This window comes from Maylandia zebra, linkage group LG6 (genome assembly GCF_041146795.1).
Source record: "Maylandia zebra isolate NMK-2024a linkage group LG6, Mzebra_GT3a, whole genome shotgun sequence".
Taxonomy (NCBI): domain Eukaryota; kingdom Metazoa; phylum Chordata; class Actinopteri; order Cichliformes; family Cichlidae; genus Maylandia; species Maylandia zebra.
The window spans coordinates 23,198,727-23,213,861 of NC_135172.1; the positions used below are offsets into that span (position 1 = coordinate 23,198,727).

At 41.8% G+C, this 15,135-nt stretch overlaps 1 protein-coding gene across 1 annotated transcript; it reads left to right on the top strand.

Annotated features, from left to right (window-relative positions):
- The first annotated feature begins 6,572 nt into the window (after positions 1–6,572).
- LOC143419098 (uncharacterized) lies at positions 6,573–12,941 on the top strand. Its single transcript, XM_076885386.1, is given in 3 exon segments — positions 6,573–6,614; positions 12,344–12,667; positions 12,669–12,941. Coding segments are annotated over 3 exon segments (639 nt in total).
- The last annotated feature ends 2,194 nt before the right edge of the window (positions 12,942–15,135 follow it).

The following is a 15,135-nucleotide window of genomic DNA, read 5'->3' on the forward strand; positions in this document are numbered from 1 at the left end:
AGCTCCACCAATGAACACTGGAAAGGGATTATCCGCTTTTCATTTACTGCTGTAAATGGAATGAGTGGACGAGGCTTTAGCATTCTGAATGGTTTCAATAAACTTCGAAGGCATGCCTGTAGCCTTCAAATTCCACCTTTCACGGGCCAGTCCAAGACAGCAACCTGGTCTGGATAAGGATGGTATATTTCCCCATGCGCCTGAGACAGAAGGTCCCTGGGGATGGGGAGTGGCCATGGCTCGTCCACCAGAAGCTGGATTATTTCTGCTATCCAGTGTTTGGATGGCCACAGTGGAGCTATTAAAATCAGGCTGAGGGGAGGGAAAGGATACAGTAATGTGTTTGGCCATGGATGGGCCCTCGCATCCACGCCCAGTGGCGCATCTGCGTCTGACAGGGAGAAAAACTGTGGGCAATGTGTGCTTTCTTGCGAGGCAAAGAGATCTACGGCAACCCGGCCGTATCTCTGCCAAATCTGCTCCACCACCTGTGGGTGAAGCCTCCATTCTCCGAACAGTGGAGGTCCACCCCCCTGTTCAGAATTCCTGGCATGTGAGTTGCTTGAAGGGAGATGAGCCGTGTGCTTCTCCACACAATTATTTCCCTGGCTAACCTGTGTAGCTGCCGGGAACAGGTACCGCCCTGGGAGTTGATATAAGCAACTACCATGGAGTTGTCTGTTTTCACTAAAACATGTTGCCCCTGGAGATATGGCAGAAAATGCGGCTAGGAGCACCGCGCGGGGCTATAGCACATTTATGTGATTCAGAGCCTGTCTCTGTTACCAAATGCCATATCCTGCTCTGCCCATCATAATTGCACCCCAACGTGACAGAGATGCATCTGTGGTCAGTGTCACCCTGGGTGATACTGCCCCAAGAGGTACCCCTGCTGTTTTCCAGGTTGATTGTGAAACAGAGCACCGTGAGGTGATTCACTACCACCCCGGAATCTTTGATCGCCTGCTTGCACGATCGTGAGCTTATTAGATAATCGTCTATGTAAGAGAATACTCTGATGCGGCTGTTCCTTAACGGAGACAGCGCTGCCTCCACACATTTGCTGAACACCCTCGGGGCTAAGGATAGCCCGAATGGGATAGTTTGAAACTCGTACGCTACACTCTGATAAGTGAACCTGAGATATTTCCTGTGTGGAGAATAAATGGCGATGTGAAAATATGCGTCTGAGAGGTCGATTGTAATAAACCAATCGCCTGTGTGCAATGAGCGACAAAGTGTTTTGTGTGTGAGGATTCTGAATGTGTACTTTCTCAAATGCTTGTTTAACACATGCAGATCCAGAATAGGACGGAGCGATGTTCCGTCCTTTTTCGGGATGAGGAAATAGCGGGAGTAAAAGCCCTGCTGAGCTTCTTCGCTCGGCACTGCTCTGATCGCCTGTTTGTGTTACAGGGAGGATATTTCGTCCTCCAGCACATTTGCTGAATTGCCACTGGTCACTGAAGTTAACACTCCGCTGAATCTTGGTGGTTTTACCGCAAACTGTAGTCTGTAACCATGGGAAAATGGTTGACAAGACCCAAGGATGAACTGCCCATGTGCGCCACCGCTTCAGTCGTGCTGCGAGAGGGCCCCTGAAGATGCGATAGTGTGATGTCCGGTGTTGGGCAAGTTACTTTGAAAAAGTAATTAATTATAGTTACTAGTTACTTCCTCAAAAAAGTAACTGAGTTAGTAACATAGTTACAAGATTCTAAAAGTAATTAATTACTTGAAAAGTAACTATTGCATTACTTTAAAAAAATGTTTAACCCTCTGGGGTCCAGAGTGGGGTCAGGTGTTCTGCATTCAATGAGGTGCCACACAAATTATTTATGCCACTCCAAAAAAATAATTTCTGTCCACTATAAAGGAGAACATCACAGACCTGCAGGTCTGACAGCAGCAGGTGTATCACTCCTGTTTTCTACCTGGAGACAGCAGTCGCCTCTTTGTTCTGACACACAACACAAAACTGTCCACAATACTACACACTAACTACACAAGACAACACATTAACTACACACTCCAAACACGCTAAACGTCACAAATCTCTCACATCTCAAAACTCGCTCTCTCTCTTTTTCTGCTGTCTTTCTTTCTCTCTCTCGCCGTCACTCCTAAAACTCCCCCCTCTTCCTAAACAACCAAATGTCATGTTGCCATATCATTTTTGATTGGTTGACATGGTATATTTTTCCACCTACACGAATGGGCTGTTTTTTGTTTTTTTATTCTTTGCTCATAAGCAGAGAGTGCTTGCTAGCGCTGTCCTTAGACAGTAAACGTGACGAAACTATTGAGGAAAAAACACAGCGTAAATAGTGTTTATCATGAATGGTTTTATGTCGCCTGTCGACACAATTTAAAAACTGTTATATATCACCTTGTTACTTTGTCATCTTAAAGTGGTCGTGTGATTACCACGACTACTATATTAATAATGGATTGCATTTATATAGCGCTTTTCAAGGCACCCAAAGCGCTTTACAATTCCACTATTCATTCACTCTCACATTCACACACTGGTGGAGGCAGCTACAGTTGTAGCCACAGCTGACCTGGTGCAGACTGACAGAAGCAAGGCTGCCATATCACGCCATCGGCCACTCTGGCCATCACCGGTAGGCGATAGGTGAAGTGTCTTGCCCAAGGACACAACGACCAGGACAGAGAGCCCAGGGATCGCTTCCCAACCCCCTGAACCACGGTCGCTCAGGGGGTCGCCCAGGCCAGCCAAACAGACGCCTGTCTTCCGGAAGGAGTTTGGGCTGTCCCCCTCGGGAAGAGCGGGAGCTCCCCACGCTGGGGACAAAGACAAATGGCAGTGATTTTCTTTTGTTTTTATTTTCAAACCGGGGGTATATTCTGCCCTTGACAAACTGCCTGGCTGCTGAAATGCATGTTTTATTTCCAGTGTTGGGTAAGTTACTTTAAAATAGTAACTTAGTTACATTACTAGTTACTTCTCTCAAAAGTAACTCAGTTACTTCAAGTTACTCGTTACTTTCAAAGTAACTAGTTACTAGGGAAAGTAACTTAGGTTTTACTCAGAATTCTCTTGTTAATGTGTTTCTTCCATAACTTTGCCAGTCTTCTAGCTTGCTTACTTGCCACAAGTGCACTGTGCCACCTACCAATAGAAAGGAAAAGATAATGTGCATATTTCCACGAGAGAAATCCCACGCCTGGACCGTCATTGACTGCTGCCATGATTCTAGCCTACGTCACAGCGTCATGTGCGCCTTTTACATCCAACACAAAAACTGCAGTCGTGGTGCTTTCGATTGTACTCAGAACTCGGAGGTGACACGGTGCCATTTGTCCACAAGTCCGTCCTCCCTGAACTGGAGGAGGAGACTGAGAGGGTGCTCCTGGTGAACTGGAAACTTCCGGAGACCCTGAACCTTGGAGTGATTTTGTTACCCCTTCTAACACCTTCCTTCTCTTTGGGGGAGAAGAGGAGAAGAGAGGGGTGACACAGAATGACGCAGGTTTGCTAGACTAGATTTACCCTTTTTAATTTTCACATTTATTTCCTATCTTATTCATAGCCTTTTCTTTTTTTCTTTAAGTCACGAGCAGTTGTCTAAGCATTTCACTGCATATCGTACTGTGTATGACTGTGTACGTGACAAATAAAATTTGAATTTGAATTTGACTGACCACTTCTTTTTTTCCCTCTCCGGGATGTGACGGCTTGTTCTTTGCAGCAGCTGCTGCGAAGGAATGCTTTCCCCAAGGTCTTTGGTTCTCTACCTTGGCCTGGCGGGCAGACTGCAGGCCTCCTGCTCCTCTCTGCATTCTGGCCCCGCTCTGTCTCCCTCTCACAGCTGCTGCTATCCGGTTGTTCAGTGATGACGCGACGAATCCTACTTCCGGGTCTAAAGTAGTCTGCGTTTAATATGGCTTTTGTGTTGTTAACATGTTTAATGTTATGTATTTTCTTCTATTTGATCTCAAAAAGCTCCTAAAACAGTCAGTGATCCCTGTTGACCTCCCTCTGCTTTTATTACCACTAATCATTTATTTAAGCTCAGTTTTTAAAACCTTAGGAAGTAACTACAGCCCAGCCCATGCAGCAGTATATGAATGACTAACCTTGTATTGTGGATGGATTATCTCAGTTGTTCTCCTGGCTGAAGTTTGGTCCTTTTACAGCATCCTGCCATGCGATTACATTTGTTCCTGACCACCGAGAACACTCACGTTAACTTTTATCGAGTGGAAAAAAAGTTATCTTGTTTATATTATGCTAACATAGCTGTGTCGCTAGCGGTCACGTAGCACATCATTATATACCAGCTAGCCCAACTTCAGTAACCCTACAAACATCACTGCTGTTTAGTTTTCTGTCTTCATTTATGCTGGAAGTGATAGCAGAGCTGTACGTTTTAATTTGTTTCCAAAACCCCGCAGTCAGGACATGCTATATTGTATTTAGATAGAAGCTAGAGAGCTAACTCCCTGCTAACTTCTAACTCCGTTAAATGTCATAAATTCCGTTTTCATGGATGCCTGGATGTTAAACTCAATTGTTACACCTGGTAGAGCAGAACGCTGATCATTTTATTAAAGATGAAATACTTTAGACAGTTTTTCAACTCTCAGTAATGCCACAGTGATCGTTTGATATATGGACCTGCAGCGGAGTTTAGACCCAGACACGGCTAGTGACGTCAGACTGAACAATCGGATTGCCACAAAGCCAGCTCTTGGCACCTGCTGGGGCTGAGGGTTAGGTTTTCTGGGTAAGCAGAGGTTGAATGCTTCTCCCTCCTGCTTTCTGCGGGTGCTTGTCTCTCTCATTCTATCCAGTGCTGGGCCAAAGAGACCCTTGGTAGGGTCACAGGCTGCATCCATGACCTCAGCCTTCTGAGCATCACCTAAGCTTGACAGGTTTAGCCACAAGGCTCTCTCACCCGAGACTGCAAGGGACATAACATGGCCACACCCTTGGACTGCTCCCCTGGAGGATCGAAGAATGAGATCATTAACCACACAGATTTAATCCCAGAGGGCTGGGTTTGGGGAACCTGAGTCAAGCTGACAGCCCATGTCTTCCAGAGCAGTGCAGCATATTTGTACATCCTTTGATAAATAGATGCCGTGAGGCGATCCATCTTGCTGGGCAAAGAAATGCTAGAAGAAGCTGAGATTGCCCTGCAGTTAGGGTGAAGGTGATATGCCACTGACAGCTGGGGGTTCGGTCATCCCCAGTTCACCCATCCCCTGGATCTCAAGCTTAGAGCAGCCCTTGGTCAGAATCTTGCTTTTAAAAGGGCTTGACCAATAGTGACTAATTTCTTTCACGAAGGCCGGGACTGCTGGCAGAAGCTGCTTCAATGGTGGCAAGGCTGGTGGGAGCCTCTTGCTGTCATACAGGTCCCGTTCTGCCCCTTTGGCATCCTGGGCGGCTGGCCATGGCATGCCTAGCTTGGTAGCAGCCCGTTTGCAGACCTTGTACAAATTGCTGTCCACCGGGGGTGCAACTTCAGCCCCACTTGGTGGCCTGGACTGCTGGGGAGGAAAGGTAGAGTCATCCTCCTCCTCATCCATGTCCTCTAGGTCGAGGAGGTCAGAGTTGGCATCGCCCTCCGTGTCCTCGCCACCCGGCTCACCCACGTTTTGATCGAGGAGGTCTTTGAACGATGGGGGCATGAGCGGGGACTCTTCTTTCATGTCCGCCCAGCTTGTGGAGGCTCGCGGATGACGGATATCACTTGTAGCAGTAGCGGCCGACAGGCAGATGTCCTGACTGTTCGTTACTGCTACTCTCAGCCTCCTTTCCAGGACTTTCTCTGGCATCAACATGCAGTGTGGGCATCCCTGAGGGTTCGCCAGTGAAGCCTGAGCATGCTTGGCACCCATACAGAAGACGCACTTTGGATGAGGTTCCCTGCCCGAGATGACCGCATGATGTGAGGCACGGGCGGGATACAGCCTCTTTGGCCTTCGGTTCCAACCATTTGGCAGGAGTAGGAGCCAAAGACATGGTTAGAGGAAAGGCGTGAGACTAGGCTACACCAGGCTCGTCGCGACACGTTAGCCTGTACGTAGCTAGGACTAGCAGCGGGGGTTAAATCCGAGCTAGTCACCACGGGAGTCAGCTCGTCGTGACACGTTAGCTGCACTCCACTAGCCAATATTGTTAGCAACTTAATGCTAACTGAACCCTTGGTCGACTACAAGCTAACGAGACACTAAAATGGTTTGTGGCCTGCTAACAAGTTAATGCTAGCCGGACACTGAAAGAACAGCTCGCCATAACGCGTTAGCCCGAGTTACACAACGTCCACCACCTCGATAACTAAAACCAGGAACCGCTGGAACAGCTCGCCTGATGCGATTGCTGTTCCACAATGTAGCTATAAGTACACTTCTTTCGTAGGACTTACTCAGCATGATCCAAACTGGAACCAGAAAAACTGTGTTTGGTGACATACTCCTACACGGGACACCTGAGAACTGTTAAGCAGCTAATCAAGTTAGCCCGGATGCGCTGAGGGAGCTCAAAGTAGTTTCTCACAGGACAAAAGCAAGAATGAGTTAGGAGGGACTGGTCGGCCATGTTAGAATGTGGGGGTGGAGCCCTGAGCGTGGCTCGACAGGTCTGTCATAGACAGACGTGGTGTCATTGGAACTTCCTTAGTTGGTCACGCCGAGGCAATTCCCATAGTGAAACACTGAGCGAAGTTAGAAAAAGAACCAAAACAAGTACTGCACTGAGGCAAAAAGAAAAGAAGCAGAGCATCGATCGGTTTTGTGAGGGGGAAAATATGTAAGGTAATGTGTGTTTTAATCACGATTCATCATTTATAACCCTGTAGATATATGTTAGCTTTGTTGATATTTGCATCAACTCTTTGTTGATGCAAATATCTATTCAGCCTATCACACTGCATATTTCATTTTATTTTCCCCATCATCAAACCAGCTACACTAGTGTTTGCTCTAACTTGTGAAGTTTGACTTTTTTCTCTTGTTTATATCATCATGGGGAGGTAACACATTTGTTTCTTCTCTGTAGGTTATCTCAGTTTGCATTGGTAGGCAGCTCCATTTGTTTGTTATTTTGGCCTTAGCTCACCCCAAGATTATTTCATACTGGTGTGTTTGTAAATCTGTTGAATAATAAATACAACATCCATTCTTTATTGAGAAGTTCTTTCTGTGGCTCTTTGGGACTTCCATCATACCCCAGATGCAACATTGGATGATGCCAGACGGGTTTTCTGAGTATTTCTAAGTATCAGTATCTAAGTATTGATTTTCCACGACTGTCTCTAGGGTTTGCAAAGAATGGGCTGAAAAATCTAAACTATTGATTGAGTGGCAGTTGCTGCTAGAGGTCAGAGGAGAATGGCCAGACTGCTTTGAGCTGATAAGAAGACAACAGACACTTGAATAACCACTCATTACCAACTAGAGTCTACAGAAGAGCATCTCTGAAGGAACAACACATCAAACCTTGACGGAAGTTGGCTACATCACAAGAATAGTATTGCTGCTTGCTATGTTCATCCCTTCAAGCAGGATAACCCACCATGTCACAAAGCTCAAATGATCTCAAATTGGTTTCTTGAAATTACAAGTTCTCGTTACTCATATGGCCTCTACAGTCACCAGTTCTAGAGCACCTTTGGGATGGTGATAGTAGATTCTCTGCACTGATCCAACAGATTAGCAACAATCATGCTATCATGTTAATATGGACCACAATCTCTGAGGCATGTTTGAAGGTAGTTCTGAGGCAAGGGGTCCAAGGTGGCACAAACAAGGCGCACCTAAAAAACCTGGTATTAACTGCAGTGGAGTTCAGCAAGTGATAAACCACAAATAAGAAAAAATTAGAACTTATTTTCTGCTTTTTAATATGGGACTCAGCATAAGCAGTTATCCCAATGTTCATGGTAACCAGAGCATGACCCTATTATTCTTTTGCTTTAAACGCAAAGGTTAAAGTGGGTTACTGAAGGTGCTGGAACATTGGTAGGTTAATACATGTAATAATAATATTACTAATGAATTGGTTCATTTTTCACATCCTGCAGTCTGGCTTCGCTTCCAGTGATGGTGCAGTCAGTGCTCAGTAATAAGAAAATACAGACATCCAATGACCCACTTAAACCTTTACCAAATCCCTTTTCCTTCTCATCTGTGTGATGTGCTCATGAAGCAAATGTAAATGTTTCAGTTCATGTTGTGTTCATGTTTCATCTACCCAGATAATAAGTAAAAAGAAGTGAGCATAAATTGAGTAGTCTTTTTTTTAAATGGCAAGTAATTTCAAATACTAAACCCCACTTTAACCCATTTTTGTTTTAAATAGTTGTTAGAGGGTTAGGGTCACATATGAAGAGAATTAAACCAAACTTGATACCTGCTGTATGTTTCATTAAATTTAATTCACAGAGAATATTCAGGTGATATAATGACAGTATTAAAACAGTATTAGTATTGGAGACCGTTTTACAATAACACATAATTTAATTTGACACATTTAAAAACATCGCAGCTGTTTAATCACATCAAATAAGTTGCATGAAATCGACTAGCTATGTGGATGGTATATTTATAAGACATTACCTCCAATTTTTTACTTCTGTGGATTTTTTTCAGGTGCATGTGGAACAGTAGTGTTTCCCAGTAATGAGCACATTTATTTCCCCTTTCTCTATTCGCCATAACCACAGAATAACAGATAAACCCTATTTTAAAACTGAAAGAAGGGATTTATCAGTGGTGGTAGTGGGTGGACGGTTGATATAAAAATTAGCAGCATGACTTGTTGTGACAGTAAAATGATTAAAAAGTGAGGAACTCTATTAACAGCTTGCAAAAGGGGTAAAATTATTAATCACAGATTCATAGCTCTAGAGTGCTAAATATATTCTAAACTAATAATAAGAAAATATAATAAATGGAAAAATGCACAGCTTCAGATATTGATTCAGTTGCCTTTGACTTTGGACATGCCTCTGACCTTCATCTTACTTTTGTTAGAGAATAAGAGCTATGTAACAATCACACTATCTTACATGTGCCTGTAACGTATCATAGCATAGGATGGTGCACAGGAGGCAATATCTCCCACTATTCTAGAAATGGCGTTTTTTCCCCTTCCTCTAGCAATTTATTTTCGCCCTTGTGGTTTGTGATCGCTTTGTTGTGGCTGCCACATGGCACAGCACTAAGTGTAGTAAGAGACTATTTCCATTCATTAAATTGCAAGACAGCATGCACATACAGAGAAGGGAGGCTATGAGACACTGTATGTGTGTGGTGCATTAGTGGTTAAAAGGAAAAAGTAAAAAAATATAGGGAGTGTGGGACACTTAAAGTAATATCACACTGCCCTTTTTAAAGGTTATTGTCAAAAGATAATAGCGTTGTAGCTAAATAATCAATCAGATGAAATGTGTGCAATCTAGAAAACCATTAAATCACAAAAAAATAAAGGTTTGATGAATAAAGCAGAAAAAACCCCCCAAACATTTTGGATTTATTGTCGATATATAAGGCCGATCATGTGGTTTTGTGAATAGAAGCAACTGCATCTTTAATCGAGCCCTTTAGTGGAGTCCCTTCTTGTTTGCAGTGGTGATGGACAGATTAATAGATGAGGTTAAGCACGAGTCTCTGTTAACTATGATGTTTGCAGATGATACTATGATCTGTAGTGAGAGTAGGGAGCGGGTCTAAGATAGCCTGGAGAGGTGGGGGTATGCTTGGGAGAGACGAAGAATGAAATTCAGTAGAAGCAAGACAAAATACGTGTGTGTATGTGAGAGTGAAGCAACTAGACTGGTGAGACAGAGGTAGTTAAGGTGGATGAGTTTAAGTAACTGGCACCAGTGTTGGTCAAGTTACTTGAAAATAGTAATAAGTTACTAATTACTTCTCCAAGAAAGTAATCCAGTTACTTCACTGATTACTTATTTTCAAAAGTAATTAGTTACTTTATAACTTAGTTACTTTTTAAAAACATGATACACAACCTGAATATGTTAATAAAGTAATAGACCTTTCAGCCCAATTCTATTTTTTCTGCATCATCCATCATATAAAACTGAATCTCTTTTTAAAACTTGTTTTATTAATTTCAATCTTTTAATTTTATGCACATTGCATCAAGCAAAAATGAAATTATATGCAACAGACTTTGACTTGAAGTAATTTGTTTAACATTTAAACCTATTTTCTGAATATTCCAGAATATAAACTATAATTATTTTTTGTGTTTACACTCACTCTTTCAAATAGATGAAAGTAAAACACAGCAAAAAATAACTAAAATCAAAGATTTAGCTGCACTAAGTCCTGTCACTCTTAAATCTGTTTTCACCTGTTTAGCAGAAGTGGAGCCGTCGGAGGTTTGCCTGGTGCCAAAGCGTTCATGTCAGTGGGGGGATCCGGGGGTTTCTCTGTGAATTTTACATTCCCGTCCCAGCACTCCATATTATCCATTGTTGATCTACATGCGTCTGTTGCTGTTGCACATGCTTACGTCATTGTCACGAGACACCCTCACAAACCAAATAATGGTTTAGTAATGCAGTAATGCAGCCTGCTTACGGGAAAGTAACAGTAATCTAATTACTATTTTGCAATAGTAAAAAAGTAATCAGATTACAGCAACACAATAGTTTTAATGCGACAAAGAAGACAAAGATATATATCCAGGGAAATGTGCATGCATACAAGAACATGTATAAATTATAGTGTAAAGTTACTGAACTTCAGGATAACTTCTCTCTGTGCAAGTCAGTCCTCGTATGTAAATGATCTGTTCCATATTAATGCGAGACTTTTCTTACCTGAGTCACTTCCTCCCTGCTGCCAGTCTCCTTTGCAATTAATTTAATTCCATTTGTGTTGAAGAAATGTTTGGGTATGGGACTGGAAACACAACAGTAGGGAGAGGCATCTTCTGACAACGACGCCTTTGAAGTTGGCGGTTCCTTTAAAATAATTATGAAAAGAAAGGAATGAAAACACTGCACATGCTGCTACATCTCAAAGACAATGCTCGGTGATCCTTATTCACGCATTTGCTGGAGGGTAATCAGTCTTCCTTTAATGTTTTTTAATGATATTTCAGTCAAGCAAAATCCCTTTGGTTGAATCAGAATCTCAAACTTAATAAATACTATATCTAGCTATTGTACCCTTTAAGACAGATGACTTACTTTATTGCTTTGCAACAGCATATCTTGACTCCCAAACTCCCAGCAGTTAATGTTCAAGTAAAATAAAAGCAGGATTACAGAGGCGTACCTATTATTATGACAGTTGTGGAAATAACAGGAAAAATGTGTAGGCAATAATACAATGCACGTGCATATACACATAAAATATGTTTAGTCAGTGATTACTTCATTGGTTTCAGTTTAAGGTAGTCAAAAGTGTGTTCTTGTGCACTTACAGACACACACTACATCAATAATGTGAGAGTGTAGTGATGCATTTCTCTCTGCCTGTTCACTTTTATATCACTACACGATGAGGGGGAATTAAATTACTATAGTCTCATGCTATTCCAAAATACATATCAATGCACCAACAAAGGCACAGAACATAGATTTGTAGATTATGGTTTCATGAGCCTGTCACTGAAGGGGCTTTTCGGAACACCCACTGCATCATAGATAGGGTAGTGAGTGTTATTAAAGAGAGATGACTGCTTAGCAATGACGCTCTTCTCCCCAGTGTTTCCACTGTGTCCAAGGGGCACACAAGGACAGCGCTGACATTCATAATTAGTTTATTCAGTCTCTTGCTTTTTATCCCTCTCTGTGATTATTTCTGCTTCCCAGCAAACTACTGCACAAACACAAATTAAGAACTAATGCCAGCACAGTGATACAAAATGATTTTTAACTGTCTATGGCACCGTCTCCTTGGCAGATAATGGCCACTTTGGCCATTCTTATACATTTTTTCACTAAGGCAGGTTCTTAAGATAAATAAACAGGTACAGTGCTTCTGGAGTCTGCTACAGTCTTATTCTAAAATGGATCACTTCAGAACTCTTCACACAATATGCCAGAATAACAAAAAAATGTTTGGAAAGCTTGCAAATTTCTTAAAATTAAAAACATGTACATAAGTATTCACTACCTTTGTCATGATACCCAAAACTGGGCTCAAGTGCATCATATTGATCACTGATCATCTGTCAGATGTTCATATGAGTCTACATAAGGCCCCATAGTTACAGGTCATGTTAGAGAGCAATCCAAGCCAAAAGTTCCAAGGAATTGCAGACTTCCAAGACAGGATTGTATAGAGGCAAATATCTACAGAAAGGTACAGAAAAACGTTTGCAACACTGCAGGTCCCAATGACCACAGTGGCTTCCATCATTTTTAAATGTAAGACATTTGGAACCACCAGGACTCTTCCTAGAGTTGGGTGCCCAGCTAATCTATGTGAATAGAGTGAAAGGGCCTGAGTGAGGGAGGTGACCAAGCTCATTCTGACAGAGCTCCAGCATTGCCCTGTGGAGAGAGCAGAACGTTCCAGAAAGACAACCATTTCTGCAGCACTCCACCAATCAGGCCTGTTTAGTAGAGTGGCCAGACTGAAGCCACTCCTCATTAAGAAGCCCATGACAGCCCATCTGGAGTTTGCCAAAATGCACCTGAAGGACTCATAGACCGTTACAAACAAAATTCTCTGGTCTAATGAAAGATTGAACTCTTTGCCCTGAATGCAAAGTGTCATGTCTGGAGAAAAGGCACTGCTCATTACCTGGCCAGTACCACCTATACAGTGAAGCATGGTGGTGGCAGCATCATGCTCGGGGGATCTTTTTTGGCAGCAGCAGCACTAGGATACTAGTCAGAGTCGAGGGAAAGATGAATGCAGCAATGTACAAAGACATACTTGATGATAACTTACTCCAGACCTTTCTAGATCTCAGACTGGGGTGAAAGGAGTAGTTTTAAGACCAATCTGTGATGTTCCTGAGTGGACTGAATATCTCTGGAGAGATCTGAAAACGACTCTGCACCAATGTGCCCTATCCAACCTAATGGAAGTCAAGAGGTTCTACAAAAAAGAATGGGGGAAATTGCCCCAAAATAGTTCCAAGCTTGCAGCATCATATTCGAGACTTGAGGCTGTAATAGTAAAAGGTGTTTCAACAAAGTATTGAGCAAAGGCTATGAATACTTATGTATATTTTATAATGTTTTTTATTGTGTAAAAAAATAGCAAGAATTTAAAGAAAATATTTTTGTATCATGTGTAGAATTTTGATGTCATAAATGAATTCAATCAATTTTTTTAATAAGGCTGGAAGCTTGACAAAATGGGGAACAAGTGAAACTTTGTGAATACTTTCCAGATGCACTGTATTTGTATGTCCCAGCAATCCAAATGTCCATTCCATAAAAGTATTAGATTACCAGTGAATGGGCTTGTTTCCTGTGAAAGTTCATTACACTCCTCTTAACCTTCCTGCCTTCTTGGGACCTTTTTGTGCCACTGCTATGTGTTAAATGGCTGCCATTTCCACTGTGTTCAGTGGAATATAACCAAACTTGCCACAGGATAGTTTTTACCTGTCAATGTTAATATTCCAGTGTGAATTCCTTAAATCAGCCTAAAATGGCTGAGCAGCAGAAATCCCCACACCCATCACCCTGGGGACCATTTTCTGCCCATTGACTTCCATTATAAACGCTATTTTTCAACCCCAAATTATCATCATATGATTTTATTTTTTCTTCTTTTCTTGGATGTCAATGAAGACTCAGGGCCTTGAAGTTTTAATTTTTAAATTGCAAAAAAAATGCAAAAAAAATAATGGCAGGTCAAAATGTATGTTGGTGCCAATCTTTGGTCCATCTAAAGGCCTACTTATAATGACAATCACATATTACTTCAACTGGTTTTTTGTGGAAATATTTAGTTTCGTTTTTTGGTTTTTGGGGCTTATAACACAGGGCGCTCATGTAATAACACTGGGATTTGAAGGGTTAAAACAACGAAAATATAATTAAAACTTTACATGAATATTTCAGGGAGAAGTAGTTTTACAAGGTTGGCTAATTTAAAGTGGAATAAAATATGGATATATGGTCTTTTTATGGCGTGGCTGAGAATGGTCCCTAGGGTGATGGGTGTGAGTTTTTTAAAGGATGGCAGGAGGGTTAAGCTTGTTCACATTACATCAGTTCTGTTTTTAGCATTTGGTGAAATCCTGGGATAGTGGTTTCATCACCACAGATTTTCTGAAAGTGCCAGTTGCTGCTATTTTGTACATCTAACAGTAACAAAGTAATCATTATGACAAACTCTAAAAAATATACAGAAAAAAACACAGTCATGCAATGCAACAAAATAGTGTCTGTTTCATCCGCATCCACCATCTCAGTCTTTCCTGTATGCAAGCCTGGCAGTGTAGAGTAAAAAGCATGGAAAACAACTTTTTCATATTGTTCTTCAAGATGATACAGGGAACTGCACACTAGGTATATGATGGCGAACTGCACAGAGGAGCTCACCCAGAGTATGATGTGACCGAGGAAAACCTCTCTAGAGTCTTCATTAGGTTTCATGTAAGAGCTTCTACTCTGTAATGGTTAGGATCTCGCATAAAAAGAAGAGAAACTCTCAGAAAATATGAAGCACCACCTCAGGCAGCTAGTATTCAAAGACCTTAAGAACTCTGGAGAAGACAGGAGATAAACAATGGACAATTGTAAATACTTAAAAAACTAAAAGTAATTTGAGGGGAGGAAAATGCTCTCAGGTTTGCTGAATGCAAAAATAAAGATGTGCATACATTGTTTTGGTAAGAAATACTCAAAGGTTACCAAAAATGCTTCTTGTGGCACATTCATTTGACTCTTTAGTAGAGGTGGGAATCACCATACACCCCATGATACGATATTATCACAATACTTAACTCACGATACGATATTATTGCGATTTTTTTTAAAATATATATATATATATATTTGCAATATTCTGGGTATTGCAATACGATATTTTGTGATTTATCACATATTTTTTCTACTGCAGATTTTGTCCATAAAGGTAAACTTTATCAATATTCATTTGATCTAATAATAAAGTCTCACACTCAGTCTTTCTCTCATGTCAGTCAGTTTTATTGCT